The sequence below is a fragment of the Pristis pectinata genome, chromosome 2 (assembly GCF_009764475.1).
Source record: "Pristis pectinata isolate sPriPec2 chromosome 2, sPriPec2.1.pri, whole genome shotgun sequence".
NCBI lineage: Eukaryota > Metazoa > Chordata > Chondrichthyes > Rhinopristiformes > Pristidae > Pristis > Pristis pectinata.
In genome coordinates this window covers 52,834,238-52,859,120 of record NC_067406.1, presented here as the reverse complement: position 1 = coordinate 52,859,120, position 24,883 = coordinate 52,834,238, and the positions used below count along the sequence as shown (strand labels likewise).

The 24,883-nt window shown below is 40.9% G+C and overlaps 2 protein-coding genes across 5 annotated transcripts in view; one reads left to right on the top strand and one right to left on the bottom strand.

Annotated features, from left to right (window-relative positions):
- LOC127567551 (cAMP-specific 3',5'-cyclic phosphodiesterase 4D) overlaps window positions 1–24,883 on the top strand; it is a 938,945-nt gene that overhangs the window by 93,635 nt on the left and 820,427 nt on the right. The gene's annotated exons all lie outside the window — the stretch shown is intronic.
- LOC127567315 (ferritin heavy chain B-like) lies at window positions 10,487–24,429 on the bottom strand. The gene is given in 3 exon segments (XM_052010056.1): window positions 10,487–10,890; window positions 10,893–11,014; window positions 24,425–24,429. Coding segments are annotated over 3 exon segments (531 nt in total).

Here is a 24,883-nt window from a genome sequence, read left to right as displayed (position 1 = left end):
CTAACCCATCCCTCCACTTCCTCATCCAGGTCATTTATAAAAATCACAGAGTAAGGGTCCCAGAACAGATCCCTGAGGCACACCACTGGTCTCCGATCTCCATGCAGAATATGACCCTTCAACAACCAATCTGCCTTCTGTGGGCCAGCCAGTTCTGGATCCACGTTACGATGTCCCCTTGGATCCCATGCCTCCTTACTTTCTCAATAAGCCTTGCATGGGGTACCTTATCAAACACCTTGCTGAAATCCATATACACCACATCTACTGCTCTCTCTTCATCGATGTGCTTAGTCACATCCTCAAAAAATTCAATCAGGCTCGTAAGGCAGTACCTGCCCTTGACAAAGCCATGCTGACTATTCCTAATCATATTATACCTCTTCAAATGTTCATAAATCCTGCCTCTCAGGATCTTCTCCATCAACTTACCAACCACTGAGGTAGGACCCACCAGTCTATAATTACCTGGGCTATCTGTACTCCCTTTCTTGAATAAGGGAACAACATCCGCAACCCTCCAATCTTCTGGAATAATGCAAAGGAACATACAATAAATGAGAGTATACTTACATGTATGGGATAGATGTTGGAATATATGTTCATATACTTAAAAGTAGCAAGAAAGTTAGATAAAAAGGCAAATTGGATGCTTTCCTTTATTAGCTGAGGCACAGAAAATAAGAAAAGAGAGGTTATGTTAGAATTGTATTAGACACTCTTGGGCCACAGTTTAAACATCATTACTGCAGGTCTTTTGGAGGAAGTGCTGGAAAATGGGGAATAAGTTGAGAAGTCTGTTTTTGACTGGCATGGACTCAATGGGCTGAATAGCCTACTTCTGTGGTGTAATTTTTTTATGATTCTTCTGATGGAAGTCCACTGTATGACAACTATTTGAATGAACTACAGAATGGGTGGATAACTTCTGGAGGACTAAGTGTACCTCTTACTGGCCTTTTTATCAACACCAGCCCATGCTTTCACATCGAGGCAGGGAGAAGATAGAATAACTCATCCCTAAATCTGCTGCAACAATGATCAATGTATTATACGACACCCATATCTGCTCAAATAAGCTGTATAGCTATTTTACCATCCTGAACCAATGTTGCTGAACATCAAAGTTAGCTATGGATTCCACTAAATCTCACCATTTGAAAGAAAGAAGTGGAGCACAAGTTGCAGAAATCTTGTTGAATATGGTTGAAGAAGAGGGAGAATATGATGACGTATGTGGAAGGATTTGAACCACTGAGTGAGTTGAAGTCCTTGGATGACACAAAAGGAGTTACAAAGTTCTACCTTCACAACCCATGAGGGTAGTAAGGAATTATGAAGGCTTTGAGCACCACAAAGAAGAGAAATACAGAAAAATAACCATTTAAAAAAAAGTCTTTGGCTTGGCCTTTGTAAAGAAAATGTACCATAATTGAATGGGAATAAAACCTAAAAGTTATGGAGACTTGAAATTCTGCTATGAGTCCAACACACTTCCACTATTAGTCTGTCAATAGTGCACCAAAAATTAGGTTGGAGCCCTCAGCTTCAAGTTTTGCACTGCGGAATGCATGTGAGAGTCAGACGCTCCACCCAGACCTGGAGAAGACATGAGAATTCAAGAAAAATTAACAGTGATACACAGTGGCCTAGATTTGTTGCCACTATCACAGTGAGTTAACATGAATGCATAAGACATCCCAGAACTTGTGGCCAGAAAGAAATACCACAAGACTCCATAAATTAACCGTTGTTCATGTTGCAGAATGTACTGCAACATGAAGATGCACAGTATTCCAGGTTAGGGACAAGATCAACCCAGCTCCAGCAAAACTATTGTTCTGTTACTCTTTTGACAAAAGCAATGTTCCAATTATGCAACGGATTGTTAATGTCAGAATAACATAGTGCAATCAATCAATGGGCATCAAGGTGAAAGCACTCCACCCATTGGAGTCATACCTCACACAAAATAAGAAGTTATGGTTGTTGGAGGTCAATCATATTACAGAACATTACCACAGGAGTCCCTCGGGGGAGTATCCTTGACCTTAACTTCAGCCTCTTCATCAATGACCTTCCTTCATACAATCGGAAATGGGGTTTTTACTTATGATTGCACAACATTCATTTCCGTTTGCCACTCCTTAGCAAATGAGTCTGTTCACACCTGCGCATAGCAACACCCAGACAACCTGCAGGCATAGGCTGCTAAGTAACGCTCACAGCACAAAGGTGACAGGCAATGAGCATCTCCAACAAGAGATAATGTGGTGGATGAGGTGCTAATCAAGTGTGCTGCCTCTTTTTGGATGGTGTTAAGCTTTGTGAGTGCTGTTGGAGTTGCAGGCACCCAGGCCAGTGGAGAGCATTTGATCCACTCCTGACTTGCGTCTTGTGGTTGCTGGAAAGGAGATGAGTTAATTGCTGCAAAATACAGAGGATCTGATTTGCTCCTTTGGTCATGGTACTTACGAGGCTATTCCAGTTGAGTTTGGCAGGTCAACAGTGAATCACTGGATGTTGATGGGGGTTTCTGTGATGGTGAGGTCACCAATAATCTGCCCACTGATGCCTATTTTGGGTTCCACCCAGATAACTCATTTCCAGACCTCATTCAGGCCTTGTTCTAAACATGGACAAAAAAAAGCTTAATGCCAGAGACACTGTGAAAATGATTGCTTTTGATATCAAGGTAGCATTTCACTGAGTGTGGCATCAAGAAGCCTTATTTAATTAGTCAATGGGAAGCAGGGAGAAATCTCCATTGGCTGTCATCTTGCCTGAAATACAATAGAGTTTTGATGAAGGGTCTCCCACCTGAAATGTGGATTTTGGTTTTCTTTCCACCAGTGTTCCCTGACCTGCTGAGTGTTTCTGGCATTTTCTGTTTTTATTACAGAGGAAGATAGTTGTATTAGTTGGAAGCCCACCATCTCAATCTCGGGTCATTTCTGTAAGATTTTCTCAGGGCAGAGTCAGAGTATCAACTTCATTCATCTTGGCTCCTAAATGACTTTCCCTCTCTCAAAGGTCAGAAATGGGATGTTCACCGATAACTGCTTAATTTGCAACTTCGTAGATAGTAAAAGCAGCCTGTGCTTGTATGCAATACGCTCCGTACAACATTCAGGTATGGGCTGAAAAATGGCAAAAAACAAACCCGCCACACAATTCCCACATGTAAAATATGTGCTTGTGCATATACTTAATTTGTGCCCAAGCAGTTCAGAGTGTATAGAGAAAGGCAAAGAAAGACTGATAGCTGCTAGAACATGTGCAATTGGTTTATTCATCTCTCTCATAACATGTGCACACATGTCATAAATATACATCATGTGCTTGCATGCACTACACTTCTTTATGCTTTTTTTGGAATACAAGAGTGATTTATGTACATTCGTGTTATTTACATATTTAGTCTGGTTACAGGTTTCCTCAGTCACTTGCATCATCTCAAAGGAATGCAGCATCGACAGGGCATTGACTCCAGGAAGGTGTCATTTCTTGTGGTTCTTCCACAGTCACCACGAGATCATCTTCTGCAATACAGTCATAATCACATAACTTCAATATTTTTGTGTGTATTTTTTGCTGCAATTGGGTGATTTAACACAACTTAATATAATCTTGTTCTGTCAACAGCTCATATTATTGTTAGATCTTAAACACAAGAAAATAGGAGCAGGAGTAGGCCACCAGGGCCTTCAAGCCTGCCCCACCACTTAATATGAACGTGGCTGATCTATGCAGGCCTCAACTCCTCTTCTGGCTATTTCTTCATATCCCTCGATCTATCATATGTTTATCCACCTCCACTTTAAATACTTTTAATGATCCACCCTCCATCACCCACCAGAGCAGATAATTCCAGACATTCACTACACTCTGTGAGAAGAAATGTTTACATTTGTTAGTTTTAAATGACTGGCCCCTCATCTTGTTATGTGTCCTTGTTCACGACACTCCCCATGGGGAAAACATTGCAACATCTACCCTGTTAAGCCCCCTTAGGATCTTATGTGTTTGAATATGGTCACCCCTCATTCTTCTAAATTCCAAGGAATACTGGCCCAAACCATTTAATCCCTCTTGGAAGGACAACCTTCTCATCCCAGGACTTAGCTTGGTGAATCGCCTTTGTAATACCTCCAATGTTGTTGTATCTTTTTTTTAGGCAAGGGGAACCAAAACTGTATTCCAGGTGAGGTCTTATTAATACCCTGTACAATTGTGTATTGGTTTATTATTGTCACTTGTAATGAGGTACAGTGAAAAATTTGTCTTGCATACCGATCATACAGGTCAATTCATTACACAGTGCAGTTACATTGAGTTAGTACAGAGTGCATTGAGGTAGTGCAGGTAAAAACAATAACAGTACCGAGTAAAGTGTCACAGCTACAGAGAAAGTGCAGTGCAATAACGTGCAAGGTCACAACAAGGTAGATCATGAGGTCCATCTCATCGTATAAGGGAACTGTTCAATAGTCTTACCACAGTGGGGTAGAAGCTGTCCTTAAGCCTGGTGGTACGTGCCCTCAGGTTCCCGTATCTTCTATCTGATGGAAGAGGAGAGGAGAGAGAATGACCTGGGTGGGTGGGGTCTTTGATTATGCTGGCTGCTTCGCCAAGGCAGCGAGAGGTAAAGACAGAGTCCAAGGAGGGGAGGCTGGTTTCTGTGACGCACTGGGCTGTGTCCGCAACTCTCTGCAGTTTCTTGCGGTCCTGTGCAGAGCAGTTGCCGTACCAAGCCATGATGCATCCAAATAGGATGCTTTCTATGGTGCATCGATAAAAGTTGGGGAGTGTCAAAAGGGACATATCGAATTTCTTTAGCCTCCTGCGGAAGTAGAGGCGCTGGTGCTTTCTTGAGAGTTTCTTGCAGCAAAGCTTCCTATTTTTAAACTCCATCCCATTTGCAAATAAAGACAATTTGCTGTTTGCCTTCTTAACTACTTGTTGGACCTGCTTGAGAGCTTTTTGTGATTCATGCATTAGAATACCTAGATCCCTCTGTACTTCACTCACTTGCAGTCTCTCTCCACTTAGATAATAATCTGCCTTTGATTTCTCTCAAAGTGCATGACCTCACACTTCCCCACATTAAACTCCATTTTCCAGTCTTCTGCTCACTCAATAAATCTATCTATATTCCATTGCAGAATCACAGTATCCTTATCAAAACATGCCATTCCACCCATTTTCATATCATCGGTAGATTTCAAAACCTTACAAAATCTTCCTTCCTTCAGGTCATTAATAGTGAACAATTGCAGGACAAGAACTGATCCCTGCAGTACTCTATTAGGTACATTCTTCCAATCTGAAAAACATCCATTTACTCCAATTCCTTGTTTACTGTGAGACAACCATGGGCTTTTCATTTCTGTACTAGTCTCTTATGTGGCACCTTACCAAATGACTTCTGGAAATCCAAAAACACTATATTGTATCTATAAGTTCCCCCCCTATCAACTTTCTCTGTTACACCCTCAAAGAATCTGAGCAAATTCTACAAACCTACATTTGTCTTCCTATTTAAGCCACTGAAGCCACCATCTTCCGATTTATTATATCAAAACATTTACTGTTTCTTTTTATACTGCATGCAAATTTTCTCTCAAAATCTATTTTCTCCCTTCTTATGAGCTTTTTGGTCTTCTGTTACTGGATCAAAAAAAATCCCAGTCCCTCACCTCCTTTGCTAATCACAGATTGTGCCTTTATGTTTTCGTCTTTATCTCGGCATTTGTCTGATTCAGTCCAAACTTTCAGTGTTATTGTGTACTTGTTTTAGAATTATATTACTTTGTGTCTTCCTGACTATCTTCATTGCTATAAGCAGGAAAATCATCTTCTATTATTTTTAATGTGATCATATTTCCCATGTGGTACCCATGTAGGTATTCTTGAACACTTCTGCATACCACCTTAATGGTTTGTCTGAGCATGATGAGCATCTGTGTAGATAATGTATGAGAACTCTTGAATATTCATACCTGTGGCAACAGTTCATCCACAAACACCCTGTCCTCCAACAACTCATCAAAGTTTCTTCAGCTGCAACTTCCAAACTTCTGATCTTTACAAGCCAAAGGGCAAGGACATGGAGACTGCAAACTACACACCACTTGAATTTTAGAATTCTTCAACCTGAAAAGTTAACTCTGTTTCTCTCTCCACAGTTACTGCCTGACTGCTGAATGCTTCCAGCATTTTCTGTTTTTATTTCTGATTCCTGCAGTTTTTTTGATTTTTTTCATTTGGAATTCATTTGTTGGTTTTTCATCATAAAAATCTTGGAACATGAAGCCTAACTTCACTGAATACTTTTACCACAAATTGCAGTCACCACTCTTTTCTCAGGGACAATTAGGATTAATGCTAACTTTTCAGTGATGCCTTCATCCCTTGTATGAATAAAAGTTAGAGACAGTTTTGTGTTCTGGATTATCAATATGTTGATTTTCCACCCTCGGACATGATCACATGGTGAAGAGTGATGCAAAAATGTTATTCAACATATCTGCCATTTTTTTTGTTTGCTGTTATTAATTCACCACCCTTGTCCTCCAGAAGCCCTACATTTATCTTAGCCACCCCCTTCCTATTTAATATATCTATCCAGACTTTAACTGCTTGTTTTAATACTACATGCAAGTTTTCTCTCAAAACCCATTTGCTCCCTTCTTATGAGCTCTTTAATCTTCTGTTACTGGATCCAAAAAACTTCCCAGTTCTCTGGTCTTTCACTTGCCCTCACCACTTTGCATAACCTACTTTTCAGTTTACCATTATCCTTTATCTCCTTTTGTTAACCACAGATTGTGTCTTTATATTCGTGTCTTTAGGAAGGTGCCTGATGCAACCAGCTCTAGGAATTATATGTCGGTACCTCCCAGTGGCTCTCCAATAAGCCCAGGTGTTTCCCAAAGGCAGGAAAGTTTAGTCTGGACTTAATTATTGAAGAAGGTCTGATAGTAGTTTATGCATGCACTCACCCTCACATGTTGAAAGTTTCAGGGCTCTTGTCTCACTGACAGTTGGACAGGACTGATCCCAGAAAATGAGTGTGGTGGATCTTTTTCCTAACAGCTCAGAATAAAATGTAATGATGCCTTTGATAATATTAGTGTATTCTCAAAAATATTTTTGTATTTCTTAAATGCAGAACATTTTCAACAATATAAATAGCTCACAACATTAGATAACAAGGTGAGTGATATTGTTAGTGAGAACACTTAGTTGTACTTGTTTTTTTAAATATGTGAGAAAAATCAGTGCGTAACTGATTGCAACTTGATTAAGCAATTAGAGTGCAAGTCCTGTAGGAAAGTGGGGGGTGCTTCAGTAGTATTTGATTAACCTGGCTGAAGCAAGTAAGCAGGCAAATCATGAGGACAATTATTCTTAATGTCCTGTGATAAGTCATTTAGCCACTTACTCTAAACCACTGATAGTCCAGATATTGATAAAACTGCAGTCATATCCAGGGTTCAGTTACTTCAAACAGAAAGGTAAGACATAAAGATAATTTGCCCTCCATGAAAAATGCAAGTTATTGATGTCATAATTTTTAAGGGTCAGCAAAACAAATTATTCTCTTCATTGACCTTTCTACAGTGACTGAGACAGATGGGTATAATTATTTTTAATCAAGTTGCTAATCAGCCATAAACTTTGGTCATTATCTCCTATTCCTCTCAGTAAAGATTGCTCTGTGGGCAGTTATTCCATCCACATGTTGTGACTGAGAAAGGAGGAAGTGAAACAGCTGGATTCTGCTCCCATCCCCCTGCCTTTGCTTAATGATAATTCTTTTTTGTCAATAGGATGTTTTCATAATATCAGAAGGTCAGAAACTCCTTTGGTTTTTTGGTGTCTAATTAAAAGAAAAATCAATTCATAAATTCTACTCAAACTTTGTGAAGTTTTTCGAACACACTACTTTTGCAATATAAATTAATTTTTACTAAACTCAAAAGGTCTAACTGGACCTTCCTGGATATTGGAGTCATTATGATACTTCTTTGCAATTCTCCATTTTCTATTTATCTCACATATCTAACTGCAGTGTATTGTCTGCAGGATTCCCACTGCTTCCACCAGGGAGCCAATTTATTTACTAGCAAAAGAGCAATTTTAATTGTGAATTTCCATACATGCTAACTTCATGGTTGTTCTTTCATATCAGAAAGAGAGTTAAAATGTTCACATCACACCACCACATTCAGAGGATTATTGCATCAATGTCATTGGATTAACTGAGTCAGCAGACCTGTCAAAATTTGCATACTTTTAGCTCTTGTAATAGTGCTACAATCTGATGCTGTCACTAATAATGCTGACATTTTGATTCTAAATCTCTATTCAGATAAATCACTAACTCTTAAAAAAGAACAAGCATTATCCTGCTTTTTTTTCCACAAATACAAATTCATTATCCACAAGCTTCCTCCTTTGCACACTAACTCGTTTATCTCTTTCTCTTCCAGCACCTACTCTGTAATTTCCTTAACATAAGAACATAAGCATTAGGAGCAGAAGTTGACAATTCAACCCTTCGAGACAGCTCTGCCTTTTGCTATAATCATGGTTAATCTTCTCCTCAACACCATTTCCCTGCCCTATGCCCATAGTCCTTGATTCCTCTAATATCCAGTGTTACGGACTAGGTGAATGTCCCTTTAAGATAGAGCATAGTGGTGTGTGTGTGTGTGTGTGTGTGTGTGTGTGTGTGTGTGTGTGTGTGTGTGTGTGTGTGGCGTGCTTACGTCAACAGAAGACAAAGGACGTAATGATGTTGTTGAAGAAGTCATTCGAAGTCAGTCAGAGGAGAGAGAGAGAAAAGAGAGAGAGAGACACCAGCCTGCTAGTTTTCTCTATCGATGGATGAGAAACAATAACTGTGTCTGTTACTAAAATCCACGTATGGAAATTGGGAGTAATCCGGTGGAGTTCACTTTGTTGCTGACCTGTAGAGGGAAACAGGTATTTGTGTGGACGGCCACGATTTGGATGCTTTTTGGGGTGAGGAAGTCACTACCAAGTAAACACTGTGGTGTCGTATGGGTTCCATCGTGGAACATTCGGATTTCGTAATTACTCTCTATGTTCTCTCTACATCTACGTCTTATCTTCAGACAATGGTGGTTGTTGAAGAAGCCTTTGCTCATGTTTCACCTTATGGCTTGCAGAACTGAACTTTAATAACCATCCCTGGACTTGGAGTTTGGGACTTTGCCACACACACACGACGAGTTTAGTTTTGGGGTTAATGTTCAAGGTTTAACATTGTTATTTCTAACATTCTAACATTTTTACTTTTATTTTTCTTATTATCATAAGTAGTTATTAATAAAGTAGTTTTTAACACTGAATCATGACTCAGTGTGTTTCTTTTGTTGTTGGTTCGTAACACCAGAAAACTATCAATTTCCATTTTGAATGCAATCAATGACAGAGCTACACAATGAATATGCATATAATTGATATGTATTATGTTTAAGAATTGGGATAGACATCTTTAAAGATTAGGCATAACCAAGTGTTTCCATTGTATTTTATAGAAAGTAAGGCATTAGCAGGTGCGTGCATAAGAACATGGTTCACATTGGTAGTAATAAAAGCTTTTTGAGAGCCAGAATGTACCAACCAAAAGAAAATGTACGTCAGTAGAAAACTATCATAATTACTATCAAACTAGTTTTCCTTAAGTTGAATACATCAACTTAAGGAATAAGTTGAAGCATGATTTTAGAAACAAATACTGTGAATCTTCAAGCATTGGCACAATGCAATCTCTTTCTCAATAAATCATTCAATTATTGGGAAAACCCTTATTTAGCATTCATTGTCCATGGCAGCAAAAGAAAAAAAGAACTCACATTTTGTTACTTGAAAAGATTTATATTCACTGGCTATTTCAGGAATACAAATATCTGCTGTCTGGATTTACAGAAATCTATTGAATGTTCTATGTAAAACATTGACTGCTCAGCTGAAAAGACTTTGGTTTCGATTAAATGATCTTCCTGCTCCAACAATATTCATTAGTATTATAGAGTCATAGAGCAATACAGCGCGAATACAGGCCCTTCGGTCCAACGAGTCCATGCCAACCATTGTGCCCACCCATCTAGTCCCAATTTCCTGTGTTTAGTCCATATCCCTTTAAGCCCCATCCCTGCATGTACCTATCCAAGTGCTTCTTAAATGATACTATTGTACCTGCCTTAACCACTTATTCTGGCAGCTTGTTCCATATACTCACCGCCCTCTGCATGAAAAAGTTGTCCCTCAAGTCCCTTTTAAATCTTTCCCTCCTCACCCGAAATCTATTTCCCCTTATGTACAACAATTAAGTAGAGCTTTATTCCCAGATTTCAATATTTCAAAGCACAATGTGACAGGAACAATCATGTCACTCCCCATTATAATGGGGGCTATTTTTAGCTTGACCAGAACTGTCAATTTTGGACAGTTAATCCAAGGAGAATTTGTCAAACATGTGCTCCCCAAGACCATTCTCAGGGGCTCCTAGTCTATTCAGGTTGGTGATGTGATCGCCAAGCTTCTTGATCATCTTCACTTGTTCATCCAAGTAGTGGCTCTCTAGGAAGTCACACAGATGAGGATCAGTGTGTTGACTGGTGAGTTTATGCAGATCCAGCAGGCTATGGTTCACATCCTTCTCCATCTGCAGAGCTCTCTGCATTGCTGCCAGACCATTGCTCCACTCATCCTGCTTTGACTTCTTGATGTCCGCTAGCAAGATCTGGCCTCCATGCCAATTGTAGAATTCCATCAGTTTCTCAGCCTGTTCCCGTTCCTCATGACCCCACTTTTCAAAGAACTCAGCAAAGTGATGCAGGGCAATGTCATCCGGTCAAAGTGCGAGGACATGGACAAATAAACATAGGTGGAATAAATCTCCATGTTGATCTGCTTGTTGGCACCATCCTCACAGTTCCGTTGGTAGTTCTGACACACCATGATCACCCTCTCTTCACTGTCAAGCAGAAAAACTCAGACGAACTCATTGTTTGGTCTTAGCTCAACCAAAATATAATTAAAGTTGCTGTTAGGTATTCAGGGATTTTAAGCGGCATTATAGTCATCCTTCCTTCTTTCTGGCAATCTTCCAGCAATCCTAAAGCTAAACACTTCAGATTCTGGAAATCTGAAATAAAGAACAAAAAATACTGGAAATACTCAGCAGTTCAGGGAGCATCTGTGCAGAAAGAATTAACATTTCAGACTGCTAATCTTTCATCAGCATTGATGAACTGGTATTCCACCTGTTTAGATCTTCCTTGCCCATCAGCTCTGTGCTCCATCTTGCTGGAGGGATAAGGGTCTTTTTACATAAATGGCATTGACCCAAGAATGATGAATGAGGCAGATGGAGCTGAGCAAAAAAGAAACATTTCTGCTCTGACCTCCTCTGTGGGAGGAAGAAATTCAACACCAAATTTCCCACAGCATCTGTGCAAACACTGAGGTGAGATGCCTCCAGTGTGTCAATGTTCTCTATAATTGGGGTCTCCACAGTGTATATAAAGGAGAACACTGGAGATTTTTACATATTATTTAGAAATTCTCCAGATTTCAAGTACTTTTAGGCTAATTGAATTATACTGTTTCTGTAAACCACTTAATTTAACTTGAATGATTATTTTACAAATACCCCATTTGTAAAAGCAAAATTTGTGATGTTTGGGTGGAGTTACTGTACTTTCACTTTAAAATGACGTAGATTGGATTTAAGGATTTGATTTAGACCTTCCTGTTTTAATATATTTCTGCCTACTGCCAGTGCTAATTATTAGCAGATCATAATAACGACATACAGTCTGTATGTGTTTTTTTACACTTATGGTCCTCTCACAGTACTCTGATATACAGTTTGTGCTGAATGTAATTATTTGCATGTTATTAAGCCAACGGTAATATAGTGATTATATTTCTGAAATAATAATCTAACGGTCAGAGATTTTGTATTAAACCAAAAAAATGCACTTAAGTACTACTGTAGTGGTATAAGAACTTGAATATTGTCAAAGAAATTTGAAAATAAAAAAGATATTGGTTTAGTAAAACTTTAAGGCTGTAAGCTTTTGCAAAAAATAAATGAATTTAGTTATATCATTTGGGAAAGAAAAACTGTCACCTTTATGGGATCTATGTATATGTTGCACCAGTTCTCTGCCAAGGTGGTTGACCCATAATTATCCAGTGAATGGACCTCGCAACTCAGTCAGTTATAAAGGAAAAATAAGAATGAAAATAAATGTCTTGCCAATGACGCTCCAATACCAAGAATAAGTTTATTAAAAGGACTTAATGTCACTGTCTTAATGTGGATAGAACAAAATGATAGATAATGAACAGCAGGGAGATGCACAGATTTTAAGGGTTTTAAGTTCTGCAATACATTGGGTTGAAATGAGCGTGGAAGCGGACTTATTTGTAATTTCCAACTGAGAATTAATGAATTTGTGAAAAGGAAAACAATTCCAGGGCTATTGGGAGAGAGTAAAGGAGTGGGAGTTATTAAATAGTCCTTTCAAAGAGCCAGCATAGGCACAACAGGCAAATTGGCACCTTGCACCATATGATTCTGAGAATTAGACAAATGCCACTAAAATTACAGGATACAAAATTCTGTACCTTCCTGATTTTATGCATTTAGTTTAGCCACAAACCTAGTTCCTAGAGGCCAGATTTCACAATGTGAATGACACTGAGGTTATCCATTATTGGTATTGGTATTGGTTTATTGTTGTCACTTGTACCGAGGTACAGTGAAAAACTTGTCTTGCATACCGATCGTACAGGTCGATTCATTACACAGTGTAGTTACATTGGGTTAGTACAGAGTGTATCGATGTAGTACAGGTAAAAACAATAACAGTACAGAGGAGTAAATCAGACAGTGACTTCTGGCATCTGCATGAGTACAGTTAAATGTGAAAATCAAGAAGTTGTGTCCATAAACTTCACTACACTGATATCTGGCCTAGATATTTGACATAAATATCTTGGGTCCCCTCATCATAAGAAGGAGGTGGAAGCGTTGGAAAGGGTGCAGAGGAGATTTACCAGGATGCTGCCTGGTTTGGAGAGTATGGATTATGAGGAGAGACTAAGGGAGCTAGGGCTTTACTCTTTGGAGAGAAGGAGGATGAGGGGAGATATGATAGAGGTGTACAAAATATTAAGGGGAATAGACAGAGTTGACAGCCAGCGCCTCTTTCCCAGGGCACCAATGCTCAATACAAGATGGCATGGCTTTAAAATAATGGATGGGAAGTTCAAGGGAGATATCAGAGGAAGGTTTTTTACCCAGAGAGTGGTTGGGGCATGGAATGTGCTGCCTGGGGCAGTGGTGGAGGTAGGTACATTGGTCAAATTCAAGAGATTGCTAGATAAGCATATGGAGGAATTTAAAATAGAGAGATATGGGGGAGGTAGAGGTTAGATAGTCTTAGGCGAGGTTTAAAGGTCGTCACAACATTGTGGGCTGAAGGGCCTGTATTGTGCTGTACTGTTCTATGATTCTATGATAAAAAATGAACAGCATGAGATTGTGATAAGAGAAGATATCTTTATTAGTCACATATACATTGAAAGACACAGTGAAATGCATCCTTTGCATAGTGTTCTGGGGGCAGCCCACAAGTGTCGCCACCCTTCTGGCGCCAGCATAGCATGCCCACAGTTTCCTAACCCATATGTCTTTGGAATGTGGGAGGAAACCGGAGCACCCAGAGGAAACCCACGCAGACACGGGGAGAACATACAAACTCCTTACAGACAGTGGCCGGGATTGAATCCAGGTCGCTGGCACTGTCATAGTTTCATGCTAACTGCTACACCACTGTACCTGCCTACTACTTAACTACTAAATAGTTAATATGCCAGAAAATAATTAGAACTTGCCCAATCAGTAAACTTTTAATTGAGTGTCTTCTGAATTATTGTCCAACAACCTCTGTTGCATAATACTGGAGTCTCATTCTTTCAGATTTTATTCATTATTGGAAATTTTTTAAAGTAAGAATTAAATTTGTTATTACTTTTCGTTCTCTCATTTTTATCGCTCCATTTTAATCCCATCATTTTCTCCTTTGCTTTGGTTGTTTTCTGTACATGATTTAGCTTTGAGTTAAATATTCTCAGATTTCCTGTTTTATACTTTTACCTCAATAAAAATTCTTCGATCTGATTGTTTGAAGAGGCAACTTTTTGGAGACAACTGTTGCCCATCCAGATGCCCTGCTGATGATTCCTCCAATTATCATAAATTCCTATACATATGTCTGTTGAAAAGTCTGCAGGAAGCTGCAAATGAAATGAGTAGCAAGAGGTGTTCGCTGCTGACAACAAGTTATAGGCCTTTATGTTTGGATCTGAAATCAAACTACAGTTTGCATCTTTAGTGATTTGCGTTTGGGGACTGAAATGTGTTGTTTGCTTTTGAGAAACATTTATTTTAAATTTAATTCTGTGAAGCATTCAGTTCAAATTTAGAATGGCTTCCCTTTGTGCCTGATGACAAAGACAATGCCACTAACACGTGCACGATTTTCATTTTTCTTTAATGAAGTCTTGGGATTGCTCATTTAATACTGTAGCTTAACATGTGACTGCAAATTTAAACAAGATAAATTCGATTCACAATTCCTTTTTGATATTTGATATGCTGCCAACAGAGTTGAACTTAAATTTTGAATTTGAAATGCTTAGTGCATCTTACAATAAGAACGCTGTGATGAAAAAAGACAACGTGATGACATTTGGTTATTTTCTCTTGTTCCTGGATTATTTCCAATCTCACAAAGGTAGACTACATATTCGTGTCTCCTCTCTACAGCATGAAGCAGAGCTGCCAATCTTCAGCAGGATTTTGCCTGAAGCAGAGTAGTTAAACCAAGCCTGTATATTTTTACCAGGGATACAACACAAGCTGCAGGTGCACTTTAACATTCCATCTCGATCCAGGATGTCAGCAGAGAATTTAAATGGGGCATTGTTTCACTAGCTTAGGCTCATCATCCCAACACACAGAAGTTCAAGTGCAGATCTATCATCCACTGCCAGCTTACAGTTGTTAATATATGTTGGATTTCAGTCAATAAATTTTGGATAAGGATGTTTCATCTAGCAGTATTCAGAAATAGAAGGCTGTGAATTAAACACACACTTCAGGGTTGGAGTACACAATCTTGGAAACCGAGTGAATATCATATCTTTGGCTATGCCATGCTGTTCCTTGAATTAAAATGATTTTTCATCTGCCCATATAGATTGGTGTTGAAGGTACTCTGACATTTTTTTGTAGAATATGGAATTATTTCAGAGCCTTAGCCAAAATTCAACACCATAAAGTAATTAAAACCCAAAACATTTTTCAGGATCTGGGCTTCGTAGGAAAGGTCAACATTTATTACCCATCCTGAATTGTACTTGAGAAGGTGGCAGTGAGTCACTCTTTGGAACCAGTGCAATCCTTTTGGTCAAAGTCAAAGTCGAGTTTATTGTCATGTGCATATGTACGTGTGTGCACAGGTGCAATGAAAAACTTGCAGCAGCAGCAGAGGCACATAACATCATATAAGCAGCATGGTTAGGATAGTCTCACAAGGAAAGATAAGATTTCTTTATTAGTCAGTAGCTGATGCACTAAACATTTCAAGTTCAAAATTTAAGTTCAACTCTGTTGGCAGCATATCAAATATCAAAAAGGAATTGTGAATCGAATTTACCTTGTTTGAATTTGCAGTCACATGTTAAGCTACAGTACTAAATGAGTGAGTAGCTGGTAAGTAGGTAAAGGTAAGGTTTTACCTGTTATCTGTTCATAAATTTTTAAGTAGGAAAAACTAGGGGGAGAAAAAAAGAATTAGTTCAGGTGGAGGACATGGTGGTGTGCTGCAGCTGCTTGATGTGGGAGCCTGTGGACCTTGCTGTGGTCTACGATGGCCACATCTGCAGTAAGTGCTTGAGGCTGGAGAAACTTCAGCTCAAACTTGATGAGCTGGAGTTGCAGCTTCAAACACTGTGCAGCATCAGGGAGGGGGAGAGTTATGTAGATGCTGTACATCAGGTCACCCCCCCTTAGAGCAGGTACTTCTGCAGTCCAGGAAGTAGATAGAAGGGTGACTGTCAGGTGAGGGAAAAGGAAAAAGAAAACGAATAGGCAGATAGAGCAGAGGACCCCGGAGGCTGTTCCCCTCAGTAACAGGTTTTCCACTTTGGAAGCTGTTGAGGGAGATGACCTGCTGGGGCCTAGCAGCAGTAGCCAGGTCTATGGCACTGGGACCAGTCCTGCTGCTCAGAAGGGAAGGGAGGAGAAGAGGAAGGCAGTAGTGATAGGGGACTCGATAGTCAGGGAAACAGATAGGAGGTTCTGTGGCAGTGAGCATGAATCCTGGATGGTATGTTGCCTCCCAGGTGCCAGGGTCCGGGATGTCACTGATCGGGTCCACAGGATTCTAGAGCGGGAGGGAGAACAGCCAGAAGTCATGGTTCATGTTGGTACCAACAACATAGGTAGGAAGAGGGATGAGGTCCTGAAAAGTGAGTTTAGCGAGCTAGGCAGAAGGCTGAAGAACAGGACCTCAAGGGTAGCAATCTCAGGATTGCTGCCAGTGCCACGTGATAGTGAAGGTAGGAATAGGAGGAGGTGGCAAATAAATGCGTGGCTGAAAAGTTGGTGCAGTAGTGAGGGTTTTAGATTTTTGGATCATTAGGATCTCTTCTCGGGAAGGTGGGACCTGTACAGAGAGGATGGGTTACACCTGAACCTGAGGGAGGCCTATATCCTTGCAGCCAGGTTTACTTGGGTGGTTCAGGAGGGTTTAAACTAGATTGCGAGGGGAAGGGAACCGGAAGAGTAGGTCAGAGGAAGAAGGGGATGGGGAAAAGTCAGATATGACAGGTAGAGAGGCTTTGAGGAAGGAGAAGCAGAGTACAGGCTATAAAAGTAGTAAGGCGGATGGGCTAAAGTGCATTTACTTAAATGCAAGAAGTATCAGGATTAAGGGAGATGAATTGAGAACTTGGATAAGTACATGGGACTATGATATTGTGGCTATCACAGAGCCATGGCTGATATCAGGGCAGGAATGGATATTGAATATTCCTGGTTTTCAGTGTTTTAAAAGGGATAGGGAGGGGGGGAGAAGAGGAGGAGGGGTGGCAATACTGGTCAGGGACACTGTTATGGCTGCAGAAAGGTAGATAATGTTGAAGGATCCTCTCTAGAGTCAATATGGGTGGAAGTTAGGAACAAGGAAGGAGCAGTTACCCTCCTGGGAGTATTCTATGGGCCCCCCGGTAGCAGTAGCGATACTGAGGAGCAGATTGGGAGGCAGTTTTTGGAAAGATGCAAAAATAACAGGGTTATTATAATGGGAGACTTCAACTTTCCAAATATTGATTGGCACCTACTTAGTGCCAAAGGTTTAGACAGGGCAGAGTTTTTTAAGTGTGTCCAGGATGGATTCCTGACACAGTACGTTGACAGGCTGACTAGAGGGAATGCCATATTAGATCTAGTTTTGGGTAATGAACCGGGACAGGTGACAGATCTATCGGTGAGTAAGCATTTGGGGGTCAGTGACCATTGCTCCATAACCTTTAGAATTGTCATGGACAGGGAGAGGAGCAAAGAGGACGGGAAGATATTTAATTGGGGAAAGGCGAATTATGAGGCTCTAAGGCGAGAACTTGGGAGTGTAAATTGTGATGACATTTTTGAAGGGAAATGTAATATGGAGATGTGGTCGATGTTCAGGGATCCTTTGCAGGATGTTAAGGATAAATTTGTCCCAGCGAGGCAGAGAAGGAATGGCAGGGTGAAGGAACCGTGGGTGATGAGAGAGGTGGAACAACTAGTTAGGAAGAAGAAGGCAGCATACATAAGGTGTAAGCAGCAAGGATCAGATAGGGCTCGTGAAGAATATAGAGTAGCAAGGAAGGAACTTGAGAAAGGGCTGAGGAGAGCGAGAAGGGGACGTGAAAAGGCTTTGGCGAGTAGGGTTAAGGAGAATCCCAAGGCTTTTTTCTCGTACGTGAAGAGCAGAAGGATGGGTAGAGTAAAGGTAGGTCCGATTAAAGACAAAGGTGGGAGGATGTGCCTGGAAGCTGTGGAAGTGGGTGAGGTTCTCAATGAATACTTCTCTTCAGTATTCACCAAGGAGAGGGGTCTTGATGATGCCGGGGACAGTGTTGGTAAGGGTTATGATCTAGAGTATGTAGATATCAAGAGAGAGGATGTGTTGGAATTGTTAGAAAATATTAGGACAGATAACTCCCTGGGGCCTGATGGAATATTCCCCAGGCTGCTTCGTGAGGTGAGGGAGGAGATTGCTGAACCATTGGTTAGGATCTTTGAGTCCTCGTTGTCCATGGGGATGGTACCGGAGGATTGGAGGGTGGCATATGTTGTCCCCTTATTCAAAAAGGTAGTAGGGATAGTCCAGGGAATTACAGACCAGTGAGCCTTACGTCAGTGGTGGGTAAGCTGTTGGAAAGGATTCTAAGAGATAGGATCTATGAGCATTTAGAGAATCATGGACTGATTAGGGACAGCCAGCATGGCTTTGTGAAGGGAAGATCTTGCCTCACAAGCCTGATAGGGTTCTTTGAGGAGGTGACCAGGAAGATTGATGAGGGTAGTGTAGTGGATGTGATCTACATGGATTTTAGTAAGGCGTTTGATAAGGTTCCGCATGGTAGGCTTCTTCGGAAGGTCAGAGGCCAAGGGATCCAGGGAGGCTTGGCCATGTGGATTCAGAATTGGCTTGCCTGTAGAAAGCAGAGGGTTGTGGTGGAGGGAGTGCATTCAGATTGGAGGGCTGTGACTAGTGGTGTCCCACAGGGATCGGTTCTGGGACCTCTACTTTTTGTGATATTTATTAATGACTTAGATGAGGGGGTGGAAGGGTGGGTTAACAAGTTTGCAGATGACACAAAGATCGGTGGTGTTGTGGATAGTGTGGAGGGCTGTCGAAGCTTACAGAGGGATATTGATAGGATGCAGAGCTGGGCTGACAAGTGGCAGATGGAGTTCAACCCGGAGAAGTGTGAGGTGGTACACTTTGGAAGGACAAACTCCAAGGCGGAGTACAAGGTAAATGGCAGGATTCTGGGCAGTGTAGAGGAGCAGAGGGATCTGGGGATTCATATGCACAGATCACTGAAAGTCGCCTCACAGGTAGATAGGGTAGTTAAGAAAGCTTATGGGATGTTAGCTTTCATAAATCGTGGGATTGAGTTTAAGAGCCTCGAAGTGATGATGCAGCTTTACAAAACTCTGGTTAGGCCACACTTAGAGTACTGTGTCCAGTTCTGGTCGCCTCATTATAGGAAGGATGTGGAGGCATTGGAAAGGGTGCAGAGGAGATTTACCAGGATGCTGCCTGGATTAGGGAGTGTGGATTATGAGGAGAGACTAAAGGAGCTAGGGCTTTACTCATTGGAGAGAAGGAGGATCAGGGGAGACATTATCATGCTCTATCTATTCCTCTTAATATCTTGCATACATCTATCTATGCAAGATATTAAGAGGAATAGATAGAGCGGACAGCAAGTGCCTCTTTCCCAGGGCACCAATGCTCAAAACAAGAGGACATGGCTTTAAGGTAATTGGTGGGCAGTTCAAGGGAGATGTCAGAGGGAGGTTTTTCACCCAGTGAGTGGTTGGTGCATGGAATGCGCTGCCTGGGGTGGTGGTGGAGGCTGATACGTTGTTCAAGTTCAAGAGATTGTTAGATAAGCATATGGAGGAATTTAAGACAGAGGGATATGTGAGAGGAAGGGGTTAAATAGTCTTAGGTGTTGTTTGAAGGGTGGCACAACATGGTGGGCCAAAGGGCCTGTATTGTGCTGTATTGTTCTATGGTTCTATGGTCACATGTACATCGAAACACACAGTGAAATGCATCTTTTGCGTAGAGTGTTCTGGGGGCAGACTGCAAGTGTTGCTACGCTTCCGGCGCCAACATAGCATGCCTACAATTTCCTAACCTGTACATCTTTGGAATGTGGGAGGAAACCAGAGCACCCGGAGGAAACCCACGCCAACACGGTGAGAACGTAAAAACTCCTTACAGACAGTGGCCGGAATTGAACCAGGGTCGCTGGCGCTGTAATAGCATTACGCTAATCACTACACTACCGTGCTGATTTGGGTTTGGTGACAATGAAGGAACAATGATATATTTCCAAGTCAGGATTGTGTATGATTGGAGGGGAGTCTGAAAGTGGTGATGTTCTCATGCAGCTGAACCTCTATTCCTAGAGTTTGTGAACGTTAGAGAAGATGCCAGAGTAGTCTAGGTGCAGTGCATTTTGTTGGCTACACATTCTGCAGCCATGGTGGACCGGCATTGGAAGGAATTAACACTTAGAGTGGAGAATTGGTTGGCAATTAAGTTCATTGTATTTTCCTGGATGACGTTGAAGTTCTTGAGTATTGTTGGAGATGCACTCACCAGTCAAGTAGAGGTGACAAGGCCTTGAGGTGTCAGAAAGTGAGTCATTTGCCTCAGGATACCCAGCCTCTCCTCTGCTCTTGTAGGCACAGTATTTATGTGACTCATTTCTTTGAGTTTTTGATTCATGGTTACCCTGGGATTTTAATGACAGAGGATATGGTGATGGTACTGCCATTGAATGTCAGGGCTGGATGGCCAGACTCTATTATTGAAAATGGTCATTGCCTGGAACTTTTATGGCAGGAATGTTACTTGCCACTTGTCACTTTGTGCCTCAATGTTATCCAAGTCGTGCTACATGCAGACATGGACAGCTTCATTTGCCTTGTCTCACCTCACTGTTGTTTATGGGATCTGATTGTTTCCTATAGGTTGACTATGTTTCCCCAAATCACAGCATTCTTCAGTCTAAAGAAATTGGTGTGTGGGAAGCTCTTTGAATTATTTTTACACTTATGATACATTATGTTATCTTTTCTTCTTTGTACCTCATCTGAAATAAATTGGCTACCATTCAAGTTCAATATTAAATGTAAGGGTGTATTTCCAAGAGGAGGCTGCTGATTGTTCACCAGATTTGCAGGAAAGTGGCCAGGGAACAGTTTGCACAGTTATTCTAGGATTTCCAGTGACTCTTTATGGATACGTATCAGAGGAAAGAAGTCTGGAAATAAAGAAATGTAGAAAATAGGAGCAGGAATAGGCCATTCAGCCCTTCAGTTCTGCTGCACCATTCAACACCATCATGTCTGATCATCCATTGCAAATGCCTGTTAATGCCCTCTCCCTATATCCCTTAATCCCTTTAACATTAAGAGACCTAACTACCTATTTTTTGAATATATTTAGTCTGTAATGCCTTCTGTGCTGGAGAATTCCACAGGTTCACAACCCTCTGGGTGAAGCAATTTCTGATAATGTCATTTCTGTATGGCATACCCAATATCCTGAAGCTGTGACCACGGTTCTGGGCTCTCTAGCCATTGGGAACATCCTCCCTGTATCTAGTCTGTCTAATACTGTTGGAATTTTATAGTTCTCTATGAGATCCCCTTTTATTCTTTGATATTTCAGTGAATATAGTCCTAAGCAACTCAATCTCTCATGTGTTAGTACTACTTTCCCAGGAATCAGTTCAGTAAACCTTCAATGCATTCCATCCAGGTCAAGAACATCCTTCCTCAGATAAGGAAAGCAAAACTGCACCATAGAGCTCCAGAAGGGGCTCACCATGGCTTGAGCAGAGAACTTCATGGAAGTTCATCTCCTTTCTGTAGTTGTATTCCATTATACCCATAACAGAACTCATTGTTCAGTGATTTTAGCAACATGGAGTAACTCAGATGGTGCATGTGAATATTTCTTTTATTTCAATATTGGAAAATTATAATCCATGCAAAAACTTAATCTAATGAAATAGTGCAGAAGCTTTGTATTCATTCATAACTTCATAAATTACATTTACTGGTCCACTGAACACAGTTACATTACCCTAAGCTTCCAATTGCCACTTTAATTCTCCATCCCACGCCCACTGTGAACTATCTGTCAGTGGCCTCCTGCACTTTTATAATGTGGCCCAATATAAGCTTAAGAAACAGCACCTCATCTTCCGAATGGGCATATTGCAGCCTTCCGAACTCAATAATGAGTTTTTAAAATGTCCGATAACTTGCTTTCTCTCTCAATATTAGGTCTTCTCGTTTCTGCTTTATGCCATTAGTTTGTGATATTGGCTTAGTTTACCACCCCCCCACCCCCACACCCTCCCCTCCACCCCCTGCTATTTGCAACACATCATACTTGGGTGAAAGCGAGTGTAAGGAATGCAAAGTTGAGGTTACAGTGAGATCAGCCATCAAATACTAGAATACATAGCTTTAAGGTGAGAGGGAAAAGTTTAAAGGAGATGTGTGGAGTAAGTGGATTAAGAGGATCGTAGGTGCCTGAAACTTGCTGTCAGGTGTGGTGATGGAAGCAGACATGATAGTGGCGTTTAAGAGGCATTTAGACCGGCACATGAACATGCAGGGAATGGAGGGACAAGGATCATGTGCAGGCAGAAGGGATGAGTTTAATTTGGCACCATAGTTGGCATAGACATTGTGGGTCAAAGGGCCTGTTCCTTGTACCATTCTGTTCCATGTTCTATCAGCAATGTTACTATTAAATGGTGGAGCATATTCAAGGGTCCAGGTGGCGTGCTCTGACTCCTAATTCGTATGCACCACACCACTATCACACTCCTATTAACAATCTCTATCAATCAGCACTGAAACCTTCCATTTTCACAGGTTCACCTCACTTGCATGCACTATGCTTCACATGATGCAAGACTGGCAGCTATTCAGTCATGGTAAGCCAACCACCCAAATAGATTGCTTCATACTTACTGATACATGTCTCTCCCTCTCCCTCTCTCTCATGTCAAGGTGGTAAATCCTTCCACTTCTCTACCACAGATGCTCAGCCGTTGAGTACTTGCAAGGCTGAGATCAATAGGTGTTTTAAGATTTTGAGGTATCTTTATTAGTCACCTGTACATCGAAACACACAGTGAAATGCTTCTTTTGTGTAGAGTCTTCTGGGGGCAGCCCGTAATGTCGCCACGCTTACGGAGCCAACATAGTATCTTAACTTCCTAACCCGTACGTCTTTGGAATATGGGAGGAAACCCGAGCACCTGGAGGAAACCCACGCAGACACGGGAAGGACGTACAAACTCCTTACAGACAGTGGCTGGAATTGAAGCTGGGCCACTGGCGCTGTAATGGCGTTTGGAGGAATTGGGGGGAATTGGAGGACAAGGGGAAGGCATGGGGAAAGTAGACAAGAGGGACCAATGATGTTGCTGGCAGGGCTGAGCCTCACAGCTCCAGTGACCTGGATTCAATCCTGATCTCTGGCTGCTGCTGTCTGTGTTTAGTTTGGACGTTCTTCCTGTGACTGCACAGGTTTCCCCTGAGTGCCCTGGTTTCCTCCCACATCCCAAAGATGCGTGGGTTGTAGGTTATTTGGCCACTGTAAGTTGCCCCTAGTGTGTGGATGAGTGGTAGAATCTGATGGGAATGTGGGGAGCAGAAAATGGATCAGGGCAGATTTAGTGTAAAAATACACTCTCAAGATTTACATAAGGTGATGTTAGACATTTCATACTTACCTCATGAATAAGTTTGCTTTGTCTGGCTTAGTTCTGGTCAGTCAAGCTAATAAACCTATTTAAAGAGATCCCATAGGTTCATGTATTTCGATGGGGCACTGGTTCCTGCAATCCCATTAAACTTGCCGGCTTTACTGGAAAATTGTAGTACTATGTAATATCTTTAAAAAAATAGTGAATTACGGATGTTTTGGGGTATTGTGTGGAACAGGAACAGAACTTTCTTCTAAAATAACAAAAGATAATTAAAATCCAACTACCAGCAAACTAGTTCTGGAATGAATTCGGATAAATGTGGGTAAAGGACAAAGGCCATTCAATTATGCTCATTTTTAAGCGTTCATCCTGCTGTCAGTGGGCTGCATACACTATGATGATGGCATGGTTCTGGTGTAGTTACTGAAGCTTCCCATTGCTTTTTCCTGCTGATCCATACATTGGTAGATTCTATGTTGTGTGGCGTGGAGTATTGTAGATAATATTTTGATTAAAACAGATCCTGAGTCAAATGAACAAATATGCCTGAAGTAATTGATTTAGCTCTGTGGTACTACTATGAAAATATAACAACCTGGGTGTTGGAAAAGATGAGCATAATGGTGAATCACTCTGCCAAAAATTCTAGTGGATTACATGCAGCTTCCAACTGTTCTATTTCATTTAGATAAAATAACAACAATTGTTGTTTCCTTGAATGAATTGTTGTAAATGATTCAAGAAATGCATAAGGTGATGTTGGAAATTTCATACTTACCTCATGAATACATTTAGGTTGCTTTGTGTGTAGTATTTCTAGTAAGCCAAGCCAATAAGCCTCATTTAAAGAGGTCCCACAGGTTCATGTATTTCTGGACCAGATTTCAAAGCTATTCTATTTCTGAAAACAACTGCTGGGACTATAACTGTTCATTAAATACTTTTTCTGATTTACTCTATGACTAAGTGAAAAACTGCAGGGGTTCAAGAAACTGAATATTGCAGCAAATGACGTTAAATATAAAAAATAAAAACTATATAAATTTTGAACAAGTGAAAGCAAAAAAAACAAAATACAAATTTTTTTGTTTCTGCTTGTGATAGCAACTTAATATATATATTGATTTCAGAATCCTTGTAGCTGCTATTTGATTGAGTAACTGTAGAAGAAAATAAATTATTGCCAACTGTTTTATGTGATCTTTAATATCACTTCTTTGAAAAGGCAGTACAAGTC